Source organism: Meles meles, chromosome X (assembly GCF_922984935.1).
Source record: "Meles meles chromosome X, mMelMel3.1 paternal haplotype, whole genome shotgun sequence".
NCBI lineage: Eukaryota > Metazoa > Chordata > Mammalia > Carnivora > Mustelidae > Meles > Meles meles.
Genome location: NC_060087.1, coordinates 806377 through 834365, shown reverse-complemented (window position 1 = coordinate 834365; position 27989 = coordinate 806377). Strand labels below are relative to the sequence as shown.

General features: G+C 51.6%; 1 protein-coding gene across 4 annotated transcripts; it reads right to left on the bottom strand.

Annotated features, from left to right (window-relative positions):
• On the bottom strand, positions 1 to 27989 carry LOC123935127 (granulocyte-macrophage colony-stimulating factor receptor subunit alpha-like). 4 transcript variants are annotated; one of them, XM_045995607.1, is made up of 12 exons: positions 27939 to 27989; positions 22664 to 22757; positions 19048 to 19208; positions 11330 to 11456; positions 11075 to 11204; positions 10415 to 10599; positions 8008 to 8141; positions 5912 to 5935; positions 3728 to 3863; positions 2278 to 2371; positions 1850 to 1916; positions 1 to 314 (listed from the first exon to the last, which is right to left on the bottom strand). In XM_045995607.1, the coding sequence occupies exons 2-12, from the start codon at positions 22734 to 22736 to the stop codon at positions 237 to 239; spliced, it is 1209 nt and encodes a 402-aa protein (XP_045851563.1). In that variant the 5' UTR covers positions 22737 to 22757; positions 27939 to 27989; the 3' UTR covers positions 1 to 236. The 4 variants fall into 4 exon arrangements, with proteins under 4 accessions (XP_045851563.1, XP_045851561.1, XP_045851562.1 ...); XM_045995605.1 differs by lacking the exon at positions 27939 to 27989 and adding an exon at positions 27525 to 27806; XM_045995606.1 differs by lacking the exon at positions 27939 to 27989 and adding an exon at positions 27525 to 27806 and having other exon boundaries at positions 11087 to 11204.

Genomic DNA, 27989 nt, shown 5'->3' with positions numbered 1-27989 from the left:
CCATTTTATTTCCCCCGGAGTCAAAAATACAGAAATCAGGAAGGACACGCCCGTCAGAGGCATACGGCGCCCCTGGCTTGGACGCCAGTATGAAGCCAGAAAGCCGTGCTGTTGGGTTTTGGGCGGCGGTGCTGGGGGCCGGGGGAGACATGGTCCCCAGATGTGAGCGTGCGATGCTCCTTGGCGACATTTTCCGGGGAGGCAGGTGGCGCGGGGAGAGGCCGAAGCCACACCAGTCAGGACAGGTCCTCCACGATGAGGACGTCCTCGGGGTCCCGGGAGCCCGGCGGCGGGCGCCCCTCCTCCCAGGAGACCTGGCAGAGAGAAGACGGGCAGCCTTGAGGGCACCCACGTGCGAGACCCTCGTTGTGCCGCCGAGAAAGTGCCCGTGCCGAGTTTCATAGTTCGCCGCGGCCGAAGGGTGGACCCTCACCCCTCCAGTTCATGCTGGGGAAGGTCGCTCTGCCACGAACGGGAGCAGAACTCTGCCACCTGCTGCCCCGTGGACCGACCCTGGAAGCACGATGCTCCGGGGGAGGAGAGACAGGCCAGACCCCGTAGCATGGGACCCCCAGATCCAAAACGGCCAGGACAGGCAAATCCACAGACAGAACGTGGACGCGTGCTCGCCGGGAGCTGGGGAGGGGATGGAGGGGACCATCACGGGGACGGCGTCTCCTTTGGGGGGTGCAAAGGCTCAGGGCACCAACAAAGGGGGTGTCAGAGTCCCCCTTGGAGGACACAGCTCCCTCCATCCTGGACGGTGGCGGCCGTGGGGGCCTGGGGGATGACGGCTTCAGGACTCAGGGCGGCCCCCCCAGCATAAGAGGGAGTGACCTCGGCCAGCCTGAGCCTGAAAATCCTGTTTCTAGCCCGGACCTTATAGGGGAGATCCCTTCGTGTCGAATGTGAAATAGGGATCCTGAGAGCCACCTGCCGGCTGCTCTGGGCTCTCAGACGAGCAGCGTTTCCTGGACCACGTGTTACAGGACGGGGTCCCGCAAGGGGTCTGGGGACCCCCTGTGCCAGCCAGAGTGTGGGCTGTGGACGGACCCTGAGAAGTCGGGTTGGTCCCCTAACTCAACAAGGCCTTCCCAAGTTGAGGAACGGTGAGACCCACGGCAAAGCCCCCTGCAAAAGCCACAACCTCACCCCAGTTTTTTTCCATGAACCCTCAACCTCATCGGGAGGGCACCCAGGCCTTGCAGAAGCCCCAGGGGGAGCCCAAGGGGGTGGGCTTCCCAAGGAAACAGCCTCAAGCCCGAACCAGAGCCCCCGTGGTGGGGGCGTCCCTCCACTCCTCACTGGGCAGCACGTGGGGCTGATGCACGAGGTTGGTCAGAAGGGGCAGCGCTGCCGTCCTGGGGAGGGTGCCTCACCCGAGAGACAGCGGCGGCCCCAGGGAACCACGGTCAGGGGTTGAGTGGTGGCCCCCGAGAGCCCGCGTCCATTCAGAGCCGTGAGACATAGCTCTATGTGGAAATAGGGTCTGTGCCCATGTAATGGGTTCGGGGTCTCCGGATGAGGGGTGTCTGACTGGGGAGAGGGAGACCTACGCTCCCGGTGCCTGAGGGCCGGCCTGGCATTTCTGGCAGGGAAATGGGGTCACCCCACGTCCCCTGCTCCAGGGGCCGCTTCTGTCTTGAGCCCCAAGTTGTGGTCTTTGTGGTGAGGTCCCCCTCCCTGGAGGATGGAGTTTTGTGCTGAAGGCAGATGGACCCCCATGCCTCCCCTCTCCCTCGGAATTGCACGCCAGTGTTGGGGAGCGCAGGACACCCCTGCCCAACCAGGCTGCACCCCTCGGAGCAGCCCCCGCCTCTGGACTGGGAGCCGGAACGGGCGCACCCACCTCCGGGGAGAAGAGGGTCCTCGTGAGTTCCTTCTTCACCTGCGGGATGCGGGGGAACAGACTGTACCTGCCGAGGAGGGGGATACCGTGAAGGGCACACCGAGGGGGGCGCGCCCTAGAGCCCCGGCCCCCCACCCCTCCTACAGAAACCCCGCATGCACTGCAGTGGCCAGGCGGGGTCTGCACCGTCCAGACCGACCTCACCGCTGTGGCCATGCGGCCAGGACAGACGTGGCTGGCGCAGCGGGAGACCTCCCATCGGCGCCCCATGGACAGTCACTCCGCCTTCCTGGCCAGCCGTCAGCAACCTGCAATCCGAGCCTGGACTCTGGATTCACCCTCCCCTGGCCATCCCGCGCGCTCAGGGGTCCTGCACCAGGGTGGGAAGGGCAGGGGCGAGGGTCCTGGGTCCAGGGTTGGGCGCTCACCACTTGCAGAAGCACAAGAGGACCAGCGCGGGCACCGCCGTGGCCGCCACCAGCACTCCGAACAGGGCGCCGCGGAAATCCTGCTCTGGGAGGCCTGGTGGGGACGAGAGGCAGAGGGTCAGGAGCGCGTGCGCGGGAGTGGGTGGTCCGCTTTGCGCACAGGTTTTGCGGGATGACCGGAGGATTAGGGATGGGGGTTGCTGGCGGAAGCAGGGCTACAGCGGAGGACGACAGGCCTTCCAGAGGAGACGGGAAGGACGGTGGGGGGAATATGGACCCTCCCTCGGGTCCTGTGCCCATGCCGCCCCCCCACCCCTGGCGGTCCCCACCCATCTCCACGCCCTACTCCCGAGAGCCCATCCACCACAGACATTTGCGCAAGGACACAACTAGTACCGCGCAACGCATTCCTTCTCATGGACGTTCACTTTCAACACGGTGCTACGTAGCCAAAGGAATGAATGCGTAACTGTGAAACTCCAGGGTGGGACAGGGGTGTGTTGTCTATTGCCCTGGAGGCTTTTCTTGGGGAACCCTGATGTGACCTGGGCGGTCTATGCAGCTTCTGGGAGCTGTGAACCTCTTCTTTGGAAAGAAGGAGTCCCACACTTGCGTTCGGGGGGTCCTCTGGGAGAGGGCATCCAGCTGGGGCATACTTTGAGCTCCTGCCCTGTCACTCCCCGGAACGGATGTGTGGGACTCCTAGAGGGATGTCCCCACGGACTCCTGTCTTGTGGGATTTCCACCACCCCTGCAAGGAAGTACGCTGAGAGGCCGGTGAGGGACAACCTCCGGCCAGACCCCCAGAGCGCCATGAAACCCTCCATTTCCGTTTCCTGCCACCAGCGCTACCGCGTGCTGGGAGCTGTCACATTGTAAACCACGAGCTCTGGGATACCCCTCACTGACCCCATAAAGGAGAGTGTTGGTTGGGCACCCAGGGGGACGGGTGGACCTCCCCCGGGCTCTGGCTGACCCTTCTGGGGAAGGGATCATCCCTGGGTTGGGGCGTGGCCAGCATCTGGCGCCTTCCAGACACCTGAGCGGAGCTAAGGGAACAGTAGTCCATGGGGGCTGGTGCCCTGTGGTTCATTCTTGGGGGGCGTCCTCCTAGGGTGACCCCAGGAGCACGGGAGGGAGCGCACGGCAGCAGGACACACTGAAGGTGGTGTGTTTGGGCGGAGAGCTAGTAGGGACTGCCCCGAGCCCCCTCCGCTGGGAGGGGCTCCTGTGCGCTCAACGGATCCCCGAAAAGATGCGGGCGCCCTAACCCCAAAACCTGGCAACCGGACCTTATGGGAACAGGACCATCTCCGGTGTGATGAAGTGAGGGGTCCCACGGGAGCTCGCTCTGGACGCAATAGCAGGCATCCAGGTAAGACCCCAGAGGAGCCGCGCTGGGGGACCCTGTCTGATATCCCTCCGCGGCGCACCGGGGTCAGGCGCTCACCGAGACGCAGCGTCGGGCTCCACTCGCTCCAGAGCTCGTTGTGCAGATAGCGCACCCTCACCCGAAGCGTGGTGTCCGGCCTGACGGCGGAACGCGGCACCACGTACACATTCGCGTCTTGTCCCCTCTGGAAAACCTTGAAGAGAAGAGGGCACCGTCTGGGACCGGCGTTGGGGACGCGGGAGGGTCCCCTGGAGTCTGAGCGCTGGGGTCCTACGCCTGAGGCCCACGACATCCGCGCATCTCTCTGTCCCCAAGAAGGGACCCTAAGGGGCTCTCCCGTCGGGAGGTGGACTCCACGCCTGCAGCGCACGGCTCCCCAAGCTGCGCCCACCGCTCGCGCAGAGTCCCCAGGCCCTCGGGGCCTGACCTGCCGTTACTCCAAATCTACACACTGGCAGCCGCGAGTGGGTGCGTGGACAGGAGCCCCACCTGGCCTCACCATTTCTGGGGGGCACAGCTGGCCTCTGAATGCCACAGCGCTGGCCGGCCTCCAGGGGCCTGCCGTCCCCTCCTGGGGCCAAAACGAGGCCAGTTCTGAGACAGGCCTCACGTGTCCCTCTGGACGACGACCCCCTGTCCGTCCATGTCACAGAGCACGTGCGGGTCTGGAGAGACCCGCGGAGGAAGAATGGCTGGAACACTAGGCGGTCAGCGAGGAGAAGCAGGCCCAGCCTGCAGGTCCACCCGAGCAGGGATGCATTTCCTCACGCGCCATGACCCCCTGCAAATCCCCGACTTCTCCAACCGCGTCCTGGGGCAGGAGCAGAGTGGGACGTACAGAGTCCCTGCTTGCCGGCTGGGTCCAGGAGTTGTGGTGTCTCTTCGCAGCATAGATGGGAGGATGGACAGTGATGCAAGTTTGCACAACCCGGAAGCCCCAGGACATGCTCTTGACTGTTCCTGTTGCCTGGAAGAACCCAGTTTCTTCTCACGCCTCCGTGATGAAATATTTTGCCTTTATCCGCTGTGCGGCTCCTTTTGGACCCGGAGGATCCCATGCCACTCGCCCCCTCAGCCACAACAGCCCTGGGGCAGGTCCTGGACAGGCCCCAGCATGGACTCAGGGAGCTTCCAGGCCAGCCCGTGCAGACAAACGCGGAGGGCAACAGCAGGGACTCCCCCAGTCCCCGAGGAGAGCCCCCGAGGCAGCGAGAAGCCGTACATGTTGCTTGTCCAATGTCCGTGGTGCACCAGGTCTCATGTGTCATCCGAGTCGCTGATGGGACCCAGACAGGACAGCTGTCTCCCCAAGGCCGGCCTCCGGGGACACCTTCAGACTGCACCCAGCCCTGGTTGCACGTGTGCTGGCCGCTGCAAGTGTGGTCCACGGGCAGCACCGGCATCCCGTGGGAGCAGGTAATGCCTGCAGGAGCCCAGCGGAAGGATAAGACAGGATCTGAGAGGTGGGGGTTCCTGCAGCCCTTGAGAGGGCACAAGGGGATGCTTGTCTCTGTGTGAGTGCCATGGGGCAACAGGGACCAAAGGCCACATACGCCACAGCTCAAAACCACAGAAAACTATCCTCCCCCAGCTCTGGAGTCCAGAAGCCCCACTGAGATCCATGCAGGACAGGACCACTGAGATCCAGGCGGGGCAGGGCCATTGAGATCCAGGCAGGACAGGGCTGTGCTCCCTCCTGAGGCTCCAGGGGAGGGTCCTTCCTGTCGTTTCCAGCTTCTGGGGCTCCAGGCGTCCCTGGACTTGTGGCCACATCCCTCCCATCTCTGTCTCCATCTTCCCGTGGCTTCTCCTCTGTGTCTGTGTCTCCTCTTCTGTCTCTTACAAGGACTCTTGTCTTGGATTTAGGGCCACCCTCATCTAAGATCCTTCCCTTTTACTTGCAAAGATGCTGTTTCTAAACCAGACCCTGTTCTGGGCATCTGGGCAGACATGAGTTTTTGCAGGACGGTGTTCAACGCACGACAAACTTTCAGCTGGAAAAGTCCGAGGCGGTGCGTCTGGAAGAAGACCATTGCTCTGTCCGCGGGGTAGGTGATGACCCGTGACTGGAGCTGAGTCAGAGGCTTTCCCGAAAACACAGCTTCTCAATCTGAGACTAACAGCCTGACGGACACGAAGGGGCTCATGGGGACCCCACCGCCGAGGTGATCTGTGAACACTGATGCTTGCTGTGCCTTCGGGCCCAAGCAAAGGAGGCATAGAGAAAGAAGAGATACTTACGGGGTTTGTCTTGGAAGGGCTGCCCTGTAAGAAAAGGGAGGGTTGTTAGCATCTGGGTTTTCAGCGTTATATGCAAATGTGGGAACCCACCTGGACCCCCAGAACTGGTATGAAGAACCCTTCTCAGAGCTTCCCTTATCTGCCGAAGAGCAGACGACTGGCAATGAGGCATGCCACCAGCTCCCCCTTTGGGGAGACGTCCCTTCCAGGATGGACGGGGAATGTATCATAAATTCCATCTCCAGGGGACTTTGATGCCCGTGAAGAAGACAAAGAAGACCACGGGTACCTGCCTCAACAAGCATCATCACAATTGTTCTTATCCCTGATTTCTTCTATAAACCCATTTGTCCCTCTTCTGGAAGCATTTTTTCCCCTCTCCCTGTCCCCTGGTTAGGTAGGTAGTAAGATCCTTAGTTGAGTTATTCAAGAGTCACACCTTTGGTGAGCTTTTATATGCATATGAATGCCTTTTGCCCCCCCCCCCACCCCATTTATTTAATTTACTGCCCTCAGGTTCAGGACCTTAGAGGGTATAGGAACAGCTTTTCCTCCTCAACACAAAGTTTCCTTGTTGTGAATTTGTCTCTGGCTGCTGAGTTTGCTCCCGGGATGTTAATAAGGAAGAAGAAGGCAACAGCTACAGTAGCTTTTTTCTGCATCACTGGATGTTCAAATGTCTAGTAAGGACTGACCGTCTCAGACACCCTCTGCCTCGTCCAGCACTGACTGAGGGCAGCTGCCAGGCTCTGGGCAGAAAGCCAGAGGGGAGCTCACTGCCCACCTGGGGCCTCCCGTGCACGGGACGCTCAGGCCTGCACAGCTGTGTGAGGTCACCTGCCTGGAACCAGTGTGAGGTCAGCTGGGCATAGTTCCCCGTGGAAGGTCATCTGTGAGAGGTCACTGAGGGGAGGTCCCTTCTGTGACGTCACTCACAGGAGCCCTGGGGAGGAGGATGTGGGTGGGCAGGGCCAGAAGCCACAGACTCCCGGCAGGGTGCCTCCAGGACTCCGACTCTAACCCAAGACCCACACTCAACCTCGCAAGGGTTTTAAGGACAGAAGGGACGCGACCTCATTTCTGGTTTGAAAGATGCCCACCGCTGAGTGGTTCACATCTGGGTGGGGCCTGGGGGTCACCTGCAGAGCCCTGAAGCATGCGGAAACTGTGATGTCAAGGACCATGCGGATATGGGACGGGGCCAGCAAGACTTACTGAGCACCAACTGTGTGCCCAGAACCCTCAACTTTGCCGTTGCCATATGCATAATCACAGCATCCTTGTGCTCACGGAACCTGCCTCTGTGAGGTATGTGCAAAGGCCCTGAGGTCTGGGGTGCTCGGGACTGAATCCTGGAGTAGCCTTCCACCCCTGCCTCTGGGCTTGGGGTGCATGTGGATGCCCCAGGCCACGGGGAAACAGAGATGCTGAGTGTCCGGGGGAAAGTCCCCAATTTCCAGGACTCGGGGACGCGTCCAGATCTCAGGTTGCAGAAGCTCCCTTGGCACAGGTGTGCTGAGGGGACGGGGAGCAGGTGGCGAGCTGAAGATTCAGGGGAGCTCCCAGTGCACCTGTCGTGAGCCACCCATTCCCAGCTCATTTCATGTTTTGTTTCCCAGAAGGTGGAGAAAGGGGCTGCGTCCCATTAGGGTGTCTACTCTGATCTTCTAGAAAAGGCAGCTGATGGGAACGGTGATGGGCAGAGTGTGCATGGGTGCACACGAGAGGCGTGGGGGAAACCCCTTGGCCTTCCCCTCAGTTCTCTTACAAACTGAAAGCGACTCAAAAAAAATAAACTATTTCAGGGCTCCCTGGCTGGCTCAGGCTGAGGACCGTGCAACCCTTGGTCTCAGGATCCCGACCTCAAGTCCCACGTTTTGCATAGAGATTACTTTTAAAAAATAAAAATAAAGAAGTGGATTTCATGGAGGGAAAAAAAGGAATGAACCACCCGTGTAGGGTACAGGGCACAGGAGGTCCCAGACAACAACTTTCGGGAGCAGAGTCTCTGGTCTGTGAGCCGGGGTTGAGCTCTGCAGGAGAAGACGGGACCGGACACGGTTTGCAGGTCCTTCACGGAGGTCGGGGGCTCTTACCGGTCTTTGGATGTCCAGCTCATAATACAAGACTTGAGTCGAAAGCTCGTATCGGATCTCGGGGTTCTCCCAGCGGATAATGTGATGCGATGTGTTGTGGGCAATCGTGATGTTTGTTGGGGGGTCGTACTTTTCTATGGAAAATAAAACAGAAACAACAACAAAAATCCTCACAAACACCCAGGGGTCGGTTTTGGGGACGGGGGTCCCGGTGGATTGCACCTCTGTAGGAAATTGTCCTATATTTCTTTTTTTTGCAGGAGAAAAGAGAAGGTGCACTGGGCTTGGAAAAGGAAGGTTCAAGCCAGCTGAGGGTACCTGAAGGGACTGTCCCCTCCGTGGTGCCGGCCACCCCTCCTGGTTGAGTACCCCCCTCCGTGACCCTGCTGCAGATTGCCGGGACCCCAGGTAAGGACACCAGTAGACGAGCATGTCCTTCTCAGTGCCTCATCTTCGGGACATCCAACTCTGGGGACCTAAGTCACCCAGGATCTACGTGCACCTACCAAAGCAGGTTGAGTATTTGTCATCTTAAAAGCATCCAAGCGCTCGGCTGAGTCAAAAATGCCAACCAATGCACCAGACGGTTTGTGTAGAACCAGACAGCGTAAGGACATGGCTTGAGGACCCCTTCCTTCGACGCAAGGTACAGATGATGCTCCAGATTATTGGCAGAAATCCACAGAGTGGGCGAAAATTAAAATAAAAATGGGGGTCACCCCACGGGCATACACCCGTATGAGGCTGAACACGGCAAAGCCTTCTGTTCTGGTTTCTGCTCTCAGATTGCAAACCAGCGCCTGTTTTGTGGCCGGTCGAGTGCGGTGTCGTTCCCGCTTTTGTGCTTTGGGTTGGCGATTTCGCCATTTGGAACGGCCCCCAAGCGTGCCCTTGGGTGTTGTCTGATGTGTACCAAGGGGACTGGCACGTCACCTCCAAAACAGGACACTTTGGCACAAGGGTTATTTGGAACCACAGGCAACCAAGAGTCATAGATACAGAGAGAAGACTTTCTGGGGACGCCTGGGTGGCTCAGTGGATTAAGCCGCTGCCTTCGGCTCAGGTCATGATCTCAGGGTCCTGGGATCGAGCCCCGCATCAGGCTCTCTGCTCCGCGGGGAGCCTGTTTCCTCCTCTCTCTCTGCCTGCCTCTCTGCCTGCTTGTGATCTCTCTGTGTCAAATAAATAAATAAAATCTTTAAAAAAAAAGAAGACTTTCTGGAGCTTTCCTTATCGGACTAAAACCAGAAACTTCTGAGAAAGTAAGATTGCCACAAATCCTGTCCCTGGGGACGTTTTCTGTCCGTGAAAGTCAGTGCCAAATCGTATCTGCACAAAAAACCCCTCACTAATACAACCCTCTCTCCCATTACTTTCCGTATATATTGACCACTTCTAAAAGCACAAATCCGTTTTCATTTAACTCCACAATTAATTGATTTTTATTAAAATGGTATAAAGTAAAAAAAAATTTAAAAAATGATTTATAACTCCCTGAATCTAACCACTTCCTTGGGACGTTTTCATTTATTTTCTGTGAAGCCCTCCCCCATGCATATCAAACTTAAAAATTAAAATTGCATTTGGGTGCTTTTCTCCCATTAATAGAGCATCTGTCAGTTTAATTTGCAAGCCCTGCTTACAGAACCTAAGAGGGTAGGGGAAAACCTTTTTCTTTTCTTTTCTTTTCTTTTCTTTTTTAAGATTTTATTTATTTATTTGACAGACAGAGATCACAAGTAGGCAGAGAGGCAGGCAGAGAGAGGGGAGGAAACAGGCTCCCTGCTGAGCAGAGAACCCAATGTGGGGCTCGATCCCAGGACCCCGAGATCATGACCTGAGCCGAAGGCAGAGGGTTAACCCACTGAGCCACCCAGGTGCCCCCGGAAAACGTTTTTCTTCTTTTGCATCCCTACACACCAGAAGGTCATGATGCGACTGTTGGAGCAAATACACACATGCGATAAGCATTGTTCAGTCTAGAGGTCTAGGGCTGTGGGCGTTGTGTGCACCATTAATTCATCAGCAATGTGCATTACGTAAGATGTCTTTAAACAGAAACACAATTATAACACAACGAACCGTGTTTTTCCACCCCAGCAGCTGTGATGAGTCGGATTTTGCAAATTCCGGATTTGCAGGGAATTTACAGAAATTAGCAAAAATGGATAGGTGACATGAACACATGATTTCCTGCATCCCACCCCAAGGGGACAGTCAGGACCGCCGTGCCCGTCTGTCTCTGCCTGTTCCCCCGACCTCGAGTGCCGATCCTGGATCCTGCTCAGGCTGGTCCTGAACCCAGGGCCGCGTCCCACACGGCGGGGGTGTGAGTCCAGATGCGTGAAGCCCGCTCTCCTGAGTAGGGGGCGTGTGGGGGAGAACACAGGTCACGGGAGCATCTTACCGATCTTACGGGCTTCAAATGGAACGAAGTCCAGAAACGGGATTGTGGTCTCATTGCTGGTCCCATTCACTAGGAAGAAGTAATTATCCATACCCTGCGGTTCACCGAGTTCATCGAAATGGCAGCCCACGCGTGTCCCCGTGGGGTCTGTGATGTAATGCACGCACTCCGCCTCGTCCTCGTGCCTGCCGTTTGCAAAAGGGACTTGGGAAAAGCCCGACTGTGTATCCTTCTGGGCAGACATTAGCAGCAACGAGATCTCCTCCCCAACCCAGAAAAGCCTCCCCACAAAACCCCAAAACCGACACAAATCTGTCCCCAAAAAAGCACAAAACCAGAACGGGATATGCGTCCTAGGGAATCAGCCAAGGCGTGGCACAGACAGGGATGGATCCCGCCCTTGGCAGGGCGAAGCCTCCGCAACCGTTCCGTGCATGATAAACATCACGAAATTGTGGCTTTCGTCCTCCATTTAGGACGGAAGGAGGGTTTGCAACTCAGAGCGAGGCGGCCGCGAAGGCGCCGCGTCTCCCCTACCAGGGTTCTGCGATTTTGTGACGTTTCCGGGAGGAGCCCACTGGGGTCCCCCGGCTCGCTGGGCCCCTCCCGTTATGATCCACGCATAGATCCCCCGTGGTGCAGGGACGGTGTCCGGCTTACAGGGAGGCCCACCAGAAGAGCCGGTAGCGGACGTCGGCCGGGGCTCGGGGGCCGGGCGCCCAGCGGCAGTTCATGAGACGGACGTTGTAGATGAAGCAGGAGAAGTTCACGGCGCCGGAACCTTCCCTGCCTGGGAAGACACCCACGGATGCTCTCAGAGGTGGCATCGTCACCAGCAGCCCTCGAGGGGTGACCCGAGTGCGTGCCCATCACACTGGGCGGGAGCCGGACGCCCACCCACTCAGGGGGCCTCACCTGGGTTCGCAAAAGGCAAGACTTCCTGGAATTTGGCCCCATCACAGGTGACCTTCACGGTCAGGTTGGCTCCCCTGTGCAGCACGCGGTTGGGGAAGATGCAGAAGTACGTGCCGTCCTCTCTGACCTGGAGAGGGAACCATGGAGAACCCACACGTCACGCACGCACTCTGGGCTTCCTCGGACCCTACTCGGCCCCGGGAGAGGTCCACGGCTGGGCGTCCCCGTCCCGGATTGCGTACCACTCAGACCCCTTTCCAAGCCTGTGGCGCGTTTCCTTTTCGGAAGGAGTCCCCACCCGGTGGGTCTGAGCCTGAAGGGCAGAGTGAATCCTACTGGCAGAGACAATTGCAGACACCCCGCAGCCCGGAGATAGACCCCAATCGGCAGGACAAACTTCGCCGAACCCTTCCCCTGGTTCCCCCGAATGATACCTGCCCCAAGACCTGCAGGAAACCTACCCTTGCCTGTAATAACCAGCGCACGGGTCCTGCTGAGTGAGACGCGGGGGAGACGGCTGACCCTGCAGTAATGTAACTAGCTCACACCTGGCCCAGAATGGCCAGGATCTGAGTCACACCAACGCTGTCCCTGATTCTGTCCTTCCTTCCAGTGTTGCGTAAGGATTATTCTGACCCAGAAGCAACTGAGAACCAGCAGATATAGAAAGAAACCTTCCTGGAGCTTCCCTGATCGGACTAACTGCAGGAACCTGTACAAACACACATGACACGGAACCCCGCTCTCTCTAGGGGAAGTTTTAGGACCATGAAGAAGGCAGAAACTCAGCACCGAGACGGACCGGTACAAACCATCCTACGAACATAAACCTTGTCTTCCAAGAGTGTCCTTCAAATATCTATCTCCCCTCCCCTGTCCCTGCCAATTTGCTGCCCTTAGCAGCCTCAAACGCTTTTCCTGCTTTAATGTATCTGCTCTACGTGAAAAACGGTATACAAACTCTCAGGTCTAACCACTCCTTTGGGGGCATTTTCTTCCTTCTATCAAGACACCCACGTCGTGCCACCTAAAATTTTTAACAGCACACAGAACGTGCGTGCCTTTTCTCAGTTCATCTGTCTTCTGTCATTCTAATTTGCGGAGCCTCGGGGACAGAACTTAAGAGGGTGGACAGAAGTGGTATTGTGCGCCTGCACCACGATAGAGCTTTCCCAGTCCTTTGCGTGACTCTGAGGCTCTGCCTAAGGTCAGAGTTGGTGGCCGACACCCTGGCTGGAGCCCCCTTTGTCCTCATTTGGGGGGGGGTCTTGGTTGATGTGATCAGTTCACATGAGCGTATTTTATTAATGCTCCTGTAGTAATACAGCTGTTTTGTCTTTGTGGGGGAGGCTTTCCGGGTTTGGGGGTTGGATTTTGTGTTTGATTCAGTTCCCCCAACAAGTGTTACTAGGGATGCAGGGTGGTGAGTGGCCACAGTGCCCTGGGGGTCGGGGAGGTTTGGTGGGGGGAGATCAGATGCGTGAATATTCCTGAGAATCCAGCCAGGCCTGCCCTCCAGCACAGCTTCTGGGAGGGGATTCCTGAAGCATCCAGGATTCTGGAAGCAAGGCCAGGTTATAATGGGGGAGGGGGTTCTGGAGACACTTGGGTGACCTGGGACTTACCAGGCCCACCAGGCCCAGGGCAGGGAGGGAGCTGCCCTTGTGTAAAGAAAATCAATGAGGACCCAAGTTGCGAAATGATTCTGCCATAGGAAATAGAGGACGATTTACTTTTTTTCCTCGAAATGACGGTAGAACACGTGTCATTTCTGAGTCTACTGAAACCCTTTGTCGCGAAAAGGTTTTCCTGCACAAAACAAACAAACAAACAGAAACGGTTGCTTGGGAACCCGAAAACAACCAGGTATTTTGAAAAAGGATGATCAGCGACGACCTGGGGCTGGGGAGGGGGGAAGGGTTCCCCCAAGCTCCTTGGAAGGGGAACAGCCGAGCAACTATACAAAGAACAAAGAGCCCCTTTAAAACATCCAGGCAGGAAAATCTCAGATTTACATAAAAATCAGGTGATTGACAGCCTTAAAACGCCAACCAAGAGGCCACCAGCGGGGGACCCATTCAGAGGTTTTTTGGGGGGAAAAATGTTTGAAAAGAAGTTTTAATACATCTGGGCCTGTTTTTGAGAGAGATGAGGAGAAAAGCACCTTCTTCAATCATGAAGGGCTCACAAAAGTGTCCCAGTCATCCCCTATCCTGAGGCAGAATACAAGTCTTAAAAAAATATATATATATTTATAATATATATACTATATATTACATATATAATATATAATAAAATTATAATTATTACAATAATATTATATTATAATGATTATAATAATTATAATCTTTATAATTATAATTGTTATAAAATTACATTATATTATATTATATTATATAACTATATGCTATATATTTATATATATTTAAAAATATATATTCTATATATATGAATATATTTATATTTATATAATATATAATTTACATAGGGTTAGGGTTTATATGTTTTTTAATATATATATATTTCTTTTTCTAGTTCCAAAAAGGATAAAATACACCTCCTGCCTCTTTATTAGCATCCATTAGAAAATGGGTAACAGCATGGGATCTCCCAGACACGTTTGTGAATCTCTCTTACAGCTGAAGGGGATGCAGCCAGGTTCTGGGGTTCTGGGTCCCAGTGGTGTCTGTCAGGTACTTTCTTTTACCAGGATTTGTCTATTTGTGCAGCTTCATAGAGCTGGGCTGAGGGAGCCTTTTGGGTCTGCATTCCCAGACATAGTTGCAAGGTGTGTATACATTGTAGCAAGGTTCGTATAAATTGTAGCACGGTTCATATACATTGTAGCAAGGGTCGTATACATTGTAGCTAGGTTCGTGTACATTGTAGCAAGGGTCGTGTACATTGTAGCAGGGTTTGTATACGTTGTGGCAAGGTTCGTATACATTGTAGCAAGGTTCAAGCTGGTTCCCTTTCACAGCTGCATGGGAGTATGTATTTTTAATCCTTTTCCCCTTACCATGGCATCGCCCCTGAACACTCCTATGGGGGCAAAATGAGGAACTGGAAAAAATGGGCAAAGCAGCGTTCGCAGGGGCTAACAGCCCAACACAGCGTCTCATGCTAAATACGGAGCCTAAGCATGGTGACCCATGAGGTCACGAGATTTAAAAAGAACTCAAAAGGAAAAACAGAGCACGTGGAAAAAAAGGAAAAAAAAAGTCAGTACAGCAGCATCCTGTTTGTGAAAGCCCGGATTCCGTGGGTGCAGGGTGGCCTGACTAACAAGGAATCGTGGGCATTCACTGTCCACGGAGCCAGTCGGGTGGGGTCCGACCAGAAGGGTCCTTACATACACTCCGATTTCCTCAAGTTCAAAACGTAGGAAAACAGACTCAGAGCATCAGTGACGTCTGTTCGTCTGTGCCCGATCTCGTGCTGAAAGCCAACGGCAGACCCCCGGGGGCTGTTGGGAGGTCCTCACACTGCAGAGAGACCCCCATCCTGACCCGGAGCTGGGTCTCCATCGGGGGGGGGGGGACTGATAAGGAGGGAATAAAACCCAAAGTCAAGAGATGCCTTCAAGGGTTGACTGAACCTGTACCTATCCCGTCTTCCCGCAAGCATCTTTGTGCGGCCTCACAGAAAACCCCAAATCCCAGTGACCAAGTCTGCAATTGTGTTTTCTGAGTCTGTAAAAAAAAAACCACCCCCAAACCCAGTCAACTCCCAACTGAAGAAGAAGGAGGAGGAGGAGGAGGAGGAGAAGGAGGAGGGGGACTCTGACTATTTAAAAAACAGAATTATGTTTTCCCAAAGCATGTCTTGAGACATCAGGGAGTTAGAAGCACCACGCAGGCCGTTTAAAACCAAAGTGACCCCAGGCGGCAGCCCAGCCAGGGCCGTGGGGCCCCGGTTCCAGCACCTTCACTTTCCAAGCAGCAGGAAGGAGTTGGCCGCCACTCAGTTAATCTAAGATATTAGAACCCTTCTCTGCAAAAGAGCTAGCGGTTGTTGTTTTTTTTTCCCCTTTCCTGCAGAAAACCCTCAAAACAAATCTGCTCAGAGCAGGCGGAAGGAAATGAACCAGAGATTAGTAACGCGGAAAATACACATAGGCAGAAAACGGACGGCCTTGAAGAACATGTAGAGGGACTCGGTTTTATGTTGCAGGCACAGCTGGGATCTAAGGCCATCTGGAGGATATTTTATTTTATTTTTTAAAAGATTTTATTTATTTATTTATTGGGGGGGGGAGAATGAACACAAGCAGGGGGAGAGGCAGAGGGAGAGGCAGACTCCTCACTGAGCAGAGAGCCCAATGTGGGACTTGATCCCAGGACCCTGAGACCATGACCTGAGCTGAAGGCAGTTGCTTTACTGAGTGAGCCATGTGTCCCTCACAGGATACCAAATAATAATAATAATAATAATAACAATAATAAAAGAAAAGAAAAGAAAGAAAGAAAGAAAAAAGAACCAGCTTCATTTAAAAATTAAAATGTAAAAAAAATGAGGCAGCAGGCTGGCTCAGTCAGTGAACTGTGCAACTCTTGATCACGGGGTCGTGAGTTCGAGCTGCAAACTGGGTACAGATTTACTTAAAAATAAAATCCTTTTTTTTTTAAAAAAAGAAATGTAAAGCTGTAAAAAAATATAAACCCCAAAATGTCATGCTCATGCACTAAATTCAGCATTATTTAAAAAAAAAATCCCATCAAGATTGTGTGCACGGTCTGTTTTCATGAGGTCCATACAGGGAGGAAGCAAAGTGATAATCTCCGCAGAGGTCCCAAAACACATTTTCAAGAATCTGCCAGATTTGTGCTAGAGAAAAACAAGACTGAGCACTTAAATGAATCTCTTCGAGAGAACAAAGATGGTTTTTGCTTTTGGGTTTTCTTGTTGTTGTTGATGTCCGTTGTTTTTCAGCAACAGGCCGTGTTGTAATTCATACGGAAACACTAAATGTAGGAACGTTTTCTTGAATTCGCAAGGGAAAATGAGATGAACCAGAAAGCCAGAACAATTACAGAGGGGAGGGGCACTCTGGCTTTGTTCCTAAATTACAGGACGACATTCAGAAAACCAGATGCTTCTGCCAAACATATTGAATTTGTAAAAAAAAAAAAAGAAAATAATAATTATAATAAAACAAAACAAATAATCCTGGACAGGAAAGCCATTAAATCAATGCCTTCCGTGCACCCACAGCCAACATTGAAAATCGAAAAAAAAAAAAAAAAATTCAGGCAAGCCACAGAAAGCGATACAATGCTTAGAAATGACCCACTCATGAAGGAAGGTCAGCGACCCATTTCCATCTGTTGCATTATGTTAAAATTTGATTTCCTTACTTTTTATAAGCACAGGTACATAATGATGCCCGCAGCTGGGTCTCTGTGAGCCCCTACGGGGAAATCCTCTTCCTCCATCCTCCTCCCATCCTGGGCACCATAAATCCCCGCTCCTAAGGGGTGACCTTAGAAGACTACATCACTTCCCAAAAAGCCACCTCGGCACAAGGATTATTTTGAGCTGAAGGCAATTGCAAAGACCAGATAGAAGACACCCCCGGTGCAGGTCACTTGCCTACAAGCAGGACATACCTGGGAAGGTGCCCTTTGCTCCCTGGACTTTAATCTCTGGAGACAATGCAAGACCCTCCTCAGCCTGCAGATGGCGCCAGAGGAACCCATATAAAAAATCCTAAAGGGGAGCCCCGTGGACCGTGGGTTGACCCTGGGTTTTGCTCTCAGTTCCGGTTCTGATCTCAGGGTCAGGAGATACAGCCCTGCGTTGGGCCCCACAGTCACACCGAACCTGCCTGGGATTCTCTCCCTCTCTCTCTCTGCATCTCCCCCCCCTCCCATAAATACATAAATCTTTTTTAAAAAGTTCCTGCTAAAAACAGCTGAAACGATATAGGGGTCCTCCTCCCCACAGTCTGCATGGGCAGGGGTACGGGAACACAGCCCACCTGCTCATTCTGGGTTTTGGCTTTTCCCCGGGCAGCCTGGATTCCCATTTCATTCTAGAATCGGTTTATGGGGTGATCCCAGTGGGTGTCTCAAGGTACTGTCGTCCCATGGAGGGATGAAATGTCGGGGCTGGAAGCACCCCAGGGGCAGGGTTCGGGGCAGAGGACATGGATCCCTTGCAGCTTCCTGTCTGGGGTACATCTCCACTCGTTGTGGGGAACCCTCACTCCATCCCCAGGAATCCCCAAATTATTATGAAGATCATTTTAAGCTGAAGAAGTTTGGATTCAAGAGATGCAGAAAGAAACATTTTTGAGGAGAGATTTTTTTTATCTGACTTAAAGCAGAAAGTTCTGGAAAATGAGGCTACCATAAATTCCCTCTCTGGAGTGACTTCTGCTTCCAGGAAGGACATCAAGGTTAAACCTACCATGAATGGCCTCTTTGGGCAAAGCTTTGGAGTCACTAAGAAGGCAGAAAAACTTCTCAAACTTACATGAACAAGCATGATTCCAAACTTTATCTCCTGTTTATTTTCTGGAAAACTCCTTGTTCTAACCATAGAGAGCTTTATTGTCTCCTTCTTTTTTCGTACTGGTTAGGTACATAAATCCTTCACTTTAGCTATTTATTGAGCTCTGTTTTTTATAAGCTCCATATGCATGGGAATATATTTTTCTCCCTCTTTATCTAGCTTTCAACATGTTAATTCACAGGCCTCTGGGGACAGAACCTAAGAGGGTGGATGACAAGGTTTTTCCTCCCTAACATCCTTAGAATGAAACTAAGGGATTGTGTGGACTAGGTGATAAATGAATAAATATAGCCCCAAAACACAAACTGAATCCAGGGGGGCTGTTTTAATGTGAAGGGGACGGAGACCATTTAATGGGAAAATCCACATCTTTCCCCCTCCTCCCTCACAAAGGAGAGAAATCAAACGAAGGCATATGCAAAAAAGACAGCTATTATATTCTCCCTCATATGTGAGATGTAGTGTGTAAGTTCTATTCCCACCATATAGAAGCAGACTGAAGGAGGCCATCCTGTATATGGGATTTGCCCCAGTCCCAAATAGACCACTTTGGCATATGAATCATTTTGAGCCGGGGGGCATCTGACAAATGGACAGATACAAGAGGGCTTCTCTGTCTCCTTATCTCCATAGAAGCAGGACAAAAAAGACCCTTTCACAAAGGGTTTTCGCACCTTCTCCTGTGCCAGGAAGATGAGAGTGACCCTTATTACTGGAGAGGGACCACCAGCACCGAGAAGACACTGCACAGAGAGACCTTAGTAAAATAACCCGTACTGGCCATTAGTTCACCTACTGATTCCTTAGTCATGTCCCCACAATTTAGTGGCTCCAGAAGCCAAAATCCCCATTCCTGCATCATGGAATCTCCTCAATTTCTCACTGCTTTATAAAAAATGGCAGGAAATCTTCCTAGTCTGACCCCTTCTTGGGGTGTTTACTTTGCTTCTCTGACTCTTCATTTATGTAAAAAGTTGAACTAAGAACAAATCTGTTTTGTCTTTTCCCCTGAAAAATCTGGCATTGGTCACTTTAATTTGCATGTCCCTATCCCAGAATCTAAGAGGATAGAGGAAATGTTTTTCTTCCCTGACAAGAGCAGTAGGAGTGGAAATCAAGGCAGGGGACTCACGAGTCATTTCACAGGAAAATTCAACATTTCCAAGGAGCAAAGCCATAAGGCGTGAGCCATGAGCACTCACCTTTGGGGCTTGTATGGTGGAAAAGCTAGCCATGGTGGGAGAGTTGGGAGTGGTAGATATCATGCATTCCTGCTGACTCACATTTCTTACGTAATTCCAGGTTAACATTCTTTTCCTTGAATCTAGCTGCATGTTTCTAATAGGAGATCTAATCTCTCCTGCTGTAATTAGAAACAAACAAACAAACCACTTAGCAGGAATTAGACCCCCCCTCCCCAGGTGATGTCATAGTTACAGGTGAAGGGAGATAACCTGCAAACATCAGGCATGGATTGTTACATTTGTTTGTTTACTGAGGCCGAATTCACACACAGAATAAACCATTTCAAAGTGAACAATTTGGGGACATTTATGAGCCCATGAAAAGATGCTCAGAACCATTAGTTATCAGGGGAATGCATAGCAAAACCATAATGAGAAGTCACTTCATTGCCATAAACTTAGCTTTGGTAATAATATTTTGAAAAACACAGAAAATAATTCAAAAAATATGAGTTAGTTCGCCTGGGTGGCTCAGTGGGTTAAGCGTCTGCCTTCGGCTCAGGTCATGATCCCAGGGTCCAGGGATCGAGTCCCACACTGGGCTCCCTGCTCAGCGGGCAATCTTCTTCTCCCTCTGCCTCTCCCCAGTGGCCTGTGCTCGCTCGCTCTCTCTCTCTCGCTACCTCTCTAAAATAAATAAGTGAAATATTTTTAAAAAATAAAGGAAAATACAAGCCAGCTATTGTCATAATTTGAAAAACAAAGGAAATAATTTGAAAAATACACAAGTAATGATTAGAAAAATATGCAAAATAATTTGAAAAGTACAAGTTCACTATAATAATAATGTGAAAAATAAAATGATTTGAAAAGTACAGAACAGTTAGCTACAGCAACACTAATTTGAAAAACACAAAAATAATTTGAAAAATACACAAAAGTTAGCTATAGTCATAATATTTTGAAAAACACAGGTAATACAGAAAATAATTTGAAAAATATGGACAAGTTAGCTATAGCAACAGTAATTTGAAAAATATAGAAACTAATTTGACAAGTACAAGTTAGCTAAGTGACAAGGTGAAAAATAAAAAAAATAGCTTGAAAAATATAGAAAATAATTTGAAAAATATAGAGAACTTAGCTATAGTAGTAAAATCTGAAAAATACAGAATATAACTTGAACGATAAAGACAAGTTAGGTATTGCTATAATAATTTGGAAAAAATACAGACAAGTTAGCTATAGTGGCAATAATTTGAAAAGTACAGAAAATAATTTGAAAAATACACAAAAGTTAACTATAGTCATAATATTTTGAAAAACACAGATAATACAGAAAATAATTTGAAAAATATGGACAAGTTAGCTATAGCAATAATAATTTGAAAAATACAGAGAACTTAGCTATAGTAGTAAAATCTGAAAAATACAGAATATAACTTGAACGATACAGACAAGTTAGGCATAGCAATAATAATTTGGAAAAAATACAGACAAGTTAGCTACAGTAGCAATAATTTGAAAAGTACAGAAAATAATTTGAAAAATACACAAAAGTTAACTATAGTCATAATATTTTGAAAAACACAGATAATACAGAAAATAATTTGAAAAATATGGACAAGTTAGCTATAGCAAAAATAATTTGAAAAATACAGAGAACTTAGCTATAGTAGTAAAATCTGAAAAATACAGAATATAACTTGAACGATACAGACAAGTTAGGCATAGCAATAATAATTTGGAAAAAATACAGACAAGTTAGCTACGGTAGCAATAATTTGAAAAGTACAGAAAATAATTTGAAAGATACAGACACGTTAGCTATAGTAATAATAATTTGAAAATACAGAAAATGATTCTTAAAATATAGAGAAATAAAAATAAAAAATCTTAAATACAGAAACAAGTTTAAATACAGGAAAAAATTTTTTTAAAGATTTTATGTATTTATTTGACAGACAGAGATCCCAAGAAGGCAGAGAGGCAGGCAGAGAGAGAGAGGAGGAAGCAGGCTCCTGGCTGAGCAGAGAGCCCGATGCGGGGCTCAATCCCAGGACCCTGAGATCATGACCTGAGCCAAAGGCAGAGGCTTTAACCCACTGAGCCACCCAGGTGCCGTGGAAAAAAATTTTTAATACAGAAAAAAATTACAGAAGATATTTAAAGTCAAAGGGCAGGTTATGGAGACTTTGGGACCCTCGGAGCCTTCTGGGAGGGAACCAAAGTGGGCTTTCCTGTGTCCATCTAATTGAGGAGCTTCTGTCCCATGCCTTCAGGATGGGCCTTGCCTCTTGGTGTGGGGCTGGGAGTGGGGACCCGGTGCATCACCTGGACCAGGCAAGAACCTGCCACAGGGAAGGACAAGTAGAAACTAACCATGAGGACTTTAATTCTCTCTGTTGGGGGGAAAAAAAGCAGGAAGGACTAATTTGCAACAACAGAGCCAAGACTATAGGATGGGGAGATGTGTCGTCTCTCCAACAAACGGTGCTGGGAAAAGCAGTCAGCCACTTGCCAAAGAGTGAAACCACAGCGCTAACCAGATTCACAAAAAATGACCTCACAGTGCATTAAAGACTTGAACGTGCAACCTGAAACCACAAAACTCCTAGGCAAGAAAAAAATAGAAACATAAAGCCACATTGGTAACTTCCTTGACATTGGTCCAAGCAATGATTTTTTTTTTTTTTTTTGACTTGACCCCAAAAGCAAAGGCAACAAAAGTAGAAAGTAGAACATGGCCCTTCCCAGAGGGCCGATGCGAGCATCAAAATTCCAGAATGTCTGGGCCCGGATCTGGAGCATCTATGAAATGCGGTCGTCAGAGAGGTGAACACCCGTCCTCATCCTCCAGGGACGAGAGACGCCCCACGTCCCCAGGACCCTAGCTCCAAACCAGGGGCTATTTCTCTCCCTGTCTCTGCACCATCTTTACTGGGCCATCCGTGTATGATTTCTACATTTTCTTGCACCTTTCTGGAGAGGTTTTACGGATGGGTAGATTTTTTGTTTTTAAAACATATACTTTTAAAGATTTTCTTTCTTTCTTTCTTTCTTTCTTTCTTTCTTTCTTTCTTTCTTTCTTTCTTTCTTTTTAATATTTTATTTATTTATTTGTCAGAGAGAAAGAGGGAGAGCACACAAGCAACGGGACCAGCAGAGGCAGAGGCCGAGGGAGAAGCAGGCTCCCTGCTGAGCAAGGAGCCTGATGTGGGACTCCATCCCAGGACCCTGGGATCATGACCTGAGCCAAGCGGGAGCCTGATGTGGGACTCCATCCCAGGACCCTGGGATCATGACCTGAGCCCAAATCGAAAGTTGGATGCTTCACTGACTGAGCCACCCAGGCATCTGAAATGTTTGCATTTTAATAAGTTTTTTTTCCCCAGGACAGGCAGAAGGTCTGACGCTTGAGCTGGGTTTGACTGACTTTTCAGTCCCTGATTCTGCCAGATGTTAAATATCCAATTATAGGTTGATTTGCAAAAGGACCCCTTTCCCTACCAGGGTGGAGGGTTGGGGGGAGATACTTTGGGTCAGGGGAGGGATGCCTGTCTCCTTCCTGCATGGGGGTATGGCAGTTTCACCCCACCAAGAGCCTGGCGTTGGAGCCCCTGCCTGTACCTACCCAGCTGTGCTTGTCCGCAGCACGCCGAGTTCAGGAGCACCAGAAAGCTCACAAGACCCAGCATGGTCGCCATGCACCAGCCCCAACGCTGTACCTACACAGGAGAAGAACCCAGGTCAGAGGTCAGATTCCAAGCTGGAACCCTCCCTTATGGCCCTCAGGGGAGTCAACAGTAATGAGCCTTTACAGAATATGCAGGAGCTCTTGGGGTGCATCCCGTGGCCTTATTTGGCCAGCAGTACCCATCCCAGTACTGGGTGGGACCACCATCCGCTTCCCATACCCCTGGTTCCCTGCAAGATCACGGTACCTCTGAAACTCTGCCGGAACTCCCCCCAAAGCATCAGTACGTTCAACATGCTTCCTTGACGACCACTTTCTGCAAGCTGGTATTGAACCGACTTTCCCCACCAGGAGTGACTTTTCCCCACCCGACCGTCACTGGCCATGGCTGGTCCAGCCCACATTTCTGCTGCTGAGATGTTTGAGTGGGGAACCATTCCGAACCCCAGAGCTACTATCGGGATTATTTTAGGCTGCTTCTCTTGTGTGGGGTGGCTGAGGGCAGGAGAGGTGAGTAAAAAAGAAGGAATGTGTGGTGAGGATACTGGTGCCCAGCAGCCACTTTGGGGTATGAGGCAACTCTGTCTGGTCCTGAGCCAAGCCCATGGGGCTACCATTTTCCTATACAACAAAGGTCCCAGCAGGCAGGAACACTCCTGGCATCATCCTTAGGGACTGACCATGGTTCACAGGGAGCTCACCTGCCTTGGTGTCCATGTGATGAGTACTGGCTTTAAAAGCCATTTGGAAGTGGGCAGGGAGCTGGGGAGCTGGTTGTGTTGCAGAAGCCAAAAAGAGCAATGGAATATTCTGATGGAAACTCTTTCGGTGTCTGGTGATTGCTGGGGCAGGGTTTTGTATCTTTGAGCGTTTTTTTTCTAATAACTGCATTAGTGCAGATCAACAAGGGCTAGACACAAAGACAGGGGATTGGCTCAGTGGCTGAATAGACACCACCAGGAGTGAGGCCACAGGTCACCTGGCTGGGATGGAAAACCTTTTTTAAAAAAATCATCATCATCATTATTATTATCATCATTATTATTAGAGAGAGAGGTGGGGGAGAAGCAGAGAGAGAGAGAGAGAGAGAGAGAATTCCAAGCAGACTCTCTGCTGAGCACAGAGCCCAGTGAAGGGCTCGATCTCATGACCCTGAGATCACGACCTGAGCTGAAATCAGGAGTAGGACGTTTCATCAACTGAGCCGCCCAAGTGCTCCGAGGATGAAATGCCTTTGTAGAAAGAACCAATATGAGCCTGGAGGCCACCAGAGACTCGAGGTGCACAAACCCCTCAGGCCATCACAGTGTTTTAGCCTCTTTCCAACCTCCAGGGATGAGAGATATTTATCTCCCTACCTGGGGGAAGCAGGTCTACTCCTCTCTGCTCAGTGTCTCATTAGTGAGTGAGAAATCTTCCTACATAGGACAGACCTAGGAAGGAGGCGAGGAAATGAGAGAGTCAGAGAGTAGAGGTTATAGGGGAGGAAAAATTGATTCCCTCTAACCTCTTAGATTCTGTTCCCAACACCCGCAAATTAAGCAGATAAAAGACTAACATGAAAACCAGCCTTAACTACAAGATATATGCATGGGGGTTCACGAAGGAAAATGTGGCTCAGGGAGACAGTCAGATGATCAGGGTTTATAAATCATCTTCAATTCAACGTCGGAAAGGGGGTTTCTGGGTTTCAAATGGGGAAAGGCAATTATGGGGAAAGGGAAAGCAGGAAATGAGTGGTAAGTACAGGCTCTTGTTCATCAGACTCTCTCCGATGATAAGAAATCTCTGGGTGTAGTCATCTTCCTGGTATAGAAACATTTATACCATTAGAAACTTTGTTTACAAATGTAATTTTCCTTCACGAAGGGGAACTTTATGTCCCCTGTCTTCTGGTAGTTAGAGAGACATGTAGAGCTTTATCTGCTTCTGCTGGTTCTCCATGGCCTGTTGCACAAAATCATCCATATGCCCAAGAGGTACACTGTAGGGCAGTGTGGCGTGGTGCCCTTCAAGACTGACCTTGGCCCCTCAGCGTGGGGTGCAGGGCTCACTGTACCAGAGCAGTGTGTGGGAGGTAGGTGCTCTGGACCAGCCCAGCAAAGACCAGCCCTCCTGGAAGGCGTTCTCAGTGCACCTGTTGTGGGTCAGCCCTGAGGCAGGGGCTGGCCTGCCTGTGCCTGCTGGTGGCAGGTCTCAGGCTCCTCCGGGCTCACAGCTTCCCACCTTCCCCTGCGGCAGGGGGGTGGGGGTGGGGTGGCCCGGCCACGCCACCAATGTCCATCGGCCACTCCGGGATCATTGCTGAAATGTTCCCCACAAGGAAGGAAACCCAGCGACATATGCGGGTCACAAAGGGAAGTCCGAGGTCTGTTTGGAGGTGCACGTTCAGGACAGGAAGGACCTATGTGGCCAAGCCAGGGGAAGTGAACCCTTTGGGGAAGGGCCTGTGCTGAGTTAGGAACCGTGTGAACACAGACCACAGAAGGGCCACACAGAACCTCAGGGTCGGCTGCCAGAGAAACTCAGAGGGGACAAAGCCAGACCCCAGCGATAAAGTTCCAGAGCGTTGTGTGAAGTTCATAGAGGAGACAATGCTTCGAGGGAAAAGAGTCATTTTCAGCACCAGGAGCTGTGGTGTTGGCCTAAGGGGGCTTGTGAGCAGTGAGGTGGACGTGTCCCTTCTCCAAGAAAGGGGAGCCCTGGGGGCTGAGTTGTGACCCCCTAAAATTCACATGTAGAAGCCCTTGCTCCCAGGACCTCAGGATGAGGCTGTATTTGGAGATGGAGCCTTTAAGGAGGAGATTAAGGTAAAATGAGGCCACTGAATGGACCCTGATCCCATAGGACGGGGGTCCTTATAGGAAGAGGGCATGAGGACACAGACACGCACGGAGATGACCACGGGAGGACACAGGGAGAACACGGGGTCAACACACCGAAGAGAGAGGCCTTAGGAGGAACCAGCCTCAGCCCTGCCTGGTTCTCAGACTCTCAGCCTCCAGGTCTGGAATCAAAAATATCTGTTGTTGAAATCGGCATATCTGGGCTATTTGTAACAGCCACCCCGGTCATCTGGCGGTCTCCCTGAGCTGCATTTTTCTCTGTGAACCCCAGAGCTTATATATGTAGTTAAGGTAGGTTTTCCTGTTCATCCTTTATCCGCTTAATTTGCAGGTGTTGGGAACAAAATCTAAGAGGTTAGAGGGAAAAGATCCCACAGCAGAGTCACCAGGAAAACAAGGCCTGGCGATGCTTGAGTGTATAAGGCTGTCCCCGCCATCCGCGGTGTCTGCATCGTGAGTCTTAGGGGCAGAGGATAGGGGTCAGTGTGCGTTGCGTTCAGAGCCCAAGAGTGGGGTCCAGACAGGCACAGATTCCTGGTGCCTCCGGAGGTGGGAGCTGGGGGCAGCTGTGTGTCTCTGTAGATACCAACCCTCCTCAGAACAGGTCAGCCTGCGGACGTGCAGCCCTGTCATCCCAGGGCATCCAGCAGTGTGGACGGAATCAGAATCCAGGACCCCAGGCTCCTCCTGGGAATGAGCTGTCCCCTCCGCAAACTCCCGATGTGTCCTGAAACTGCTGCGTTTATCGTCTTCAAACCTCTTCTCGCAAGAGACCGACAGGAGCCACGACGTACAGGCTGTGTCACCGAGGCATGGAAAGAAAACGTGGGTGTTTTTGCATTTCGCACGGGGCTCGGCATCCCGCGGGGGACATGGCGGTGTCTAGGAAGGGGGATGCGAGGACGCCCACGCTGAGCGCCAGGCCTGGGACTTCCACATTTTTCACAGAGTCTCCCTTTGCCCTTCTCATGGCGTCGACCTTGCGATGAGCCCGTTAAGCCTTCTGGACGCCCCGTTTCTTCCGCAGCTTTTATGAATGAACAGGATTCCTTCTTCCTTGGGTGTGCACGCCCACGGCCGTCCTTGATAAGACAACTCTTCTCCCTGAACCTTGTGCAAACCGTGGGAGTTTGGAGACGTGTCCGCGCTGGCTTTCCTGACCTTTCATGGGGGGTGCATGGGCAGGCAGGACCCTCTGTTCTCTCTGACGGTCATCAACGTGCCCCTCACTTGTCCCCTGTGCCTTCCCGCCCGCTTTCCTCCCTCCCGCGGGATTCTTGAGGCCAAAACCTCAGCTCCCACCTCAATGACAAATGTCCCCCCATGTGCTCCCACCACCGGGCACTTCCAAAATTAAACCCCGGGGTTGAAAATACGCAAACGTAATTCAAAGGGGTTCGAGGTGTTTCGTCCTGAATTGGGCATTGGTCTGCTTTCTTTCTGGCATTCCGGCGAGATCGCCCGACCTCTGGCCGGCCGGGGGTTATCAAGGGTACCCAGCCTCTTCCAGGAGACGCTGCTTTCATGCGGCACAACCCCCCCACCCAACCCCAAAACTTTGCCTGAGTCTCAACTTTGCTCTTGGGTTCAGTGGTTCCTGCTTCCAAGTGGAAAGATCTGAGCTATCAACGTGCAAAGCACGACCCTCGGTGACTTCAATCCTTAAAAAAAAAAAAACCCAAAGAAGGACATCCAGGCCTCGTGCGCACTGGCCGGATGCCGCGACCATTCACGCACCCCATCTGGGAAAGCCACAGTGCCACGGCGGCTTCCCCGAGACGTTGGTTCTGGTCTCTGTGCCGCGGGGTTGCTCAGCTCACCGGGCCACCCTCCAGCCCTCCCGAGAGGGACGCACGGAGCTTGCACCACGTTTCCCTCCCATTCCCAGCCTGCCCTGCCGTAGCATCACCCCAAAGCCACCATCCTATAGATGTAAGAAGCCTCAGACTTACTTGTCCCCAAGCTTTCCGGAATGTTCTCCGACCGTGCCAGCCCATTTGGAAAGCGCTGTCCTGCCTGGCGGATGGGCTGCCCGTGAGGCCGTGGTAGTCCGCGGGGCGATGGAGACCGGCGGTGCCCGAGGGCACGAGCAGAAAGCTGGGTCAACAGCCTTCTGTGCAGACACCCGCCCGCGATTCACGCTCAGGTCAGCGTCTGGAGAAACGCCCTATCTGCCCTCCGCGGGGTCCTCCTTCTCCGTGGGCGGATGGTTCTGCGTCATCTCCCCGCCGGACAGGAAACCTTCCAGCCCAGCGAGTGTCTGTCTCAAGCTCCAAGCCGGCCCCTTGCTTTTATCAGCATCTCCGAGTTCCCCTTTATTATTATTTTTTTTTCCTGCAGCAGAATCCCTCTGGCCAGTCACCCACCTGGTTCCTCTGGGGTGCTGGGGTTTCGGTGCTCTGTGTCACGGTCCCTCA

Excerpts from the sequence above, each read along its gene's own strand:
- LOC123935127 (XM_045995605.1), bottom strand. The coding sequence starts at position 27,569 with ATGGGCTGGCACGGTCGGAGAACATTCCGGAAAGCTTGGGGACAA. Across the intron at positions 11,457-19,047 it reads CCACCATACAAGCCCCAAAG|GTCAGAGAGGACGGCACGTA; the intron begins GTGAGTGCTCAT and ends TTCCCTCTCCAG. Across the intron at positions 315-1,849 it reads GGACCCTCTTCTCCCCGGAG|GTCTCCTGGGAGGAGGGGCG; the intron begins GTGGGTGCGCCC and ends TCTCTCTGCCAG.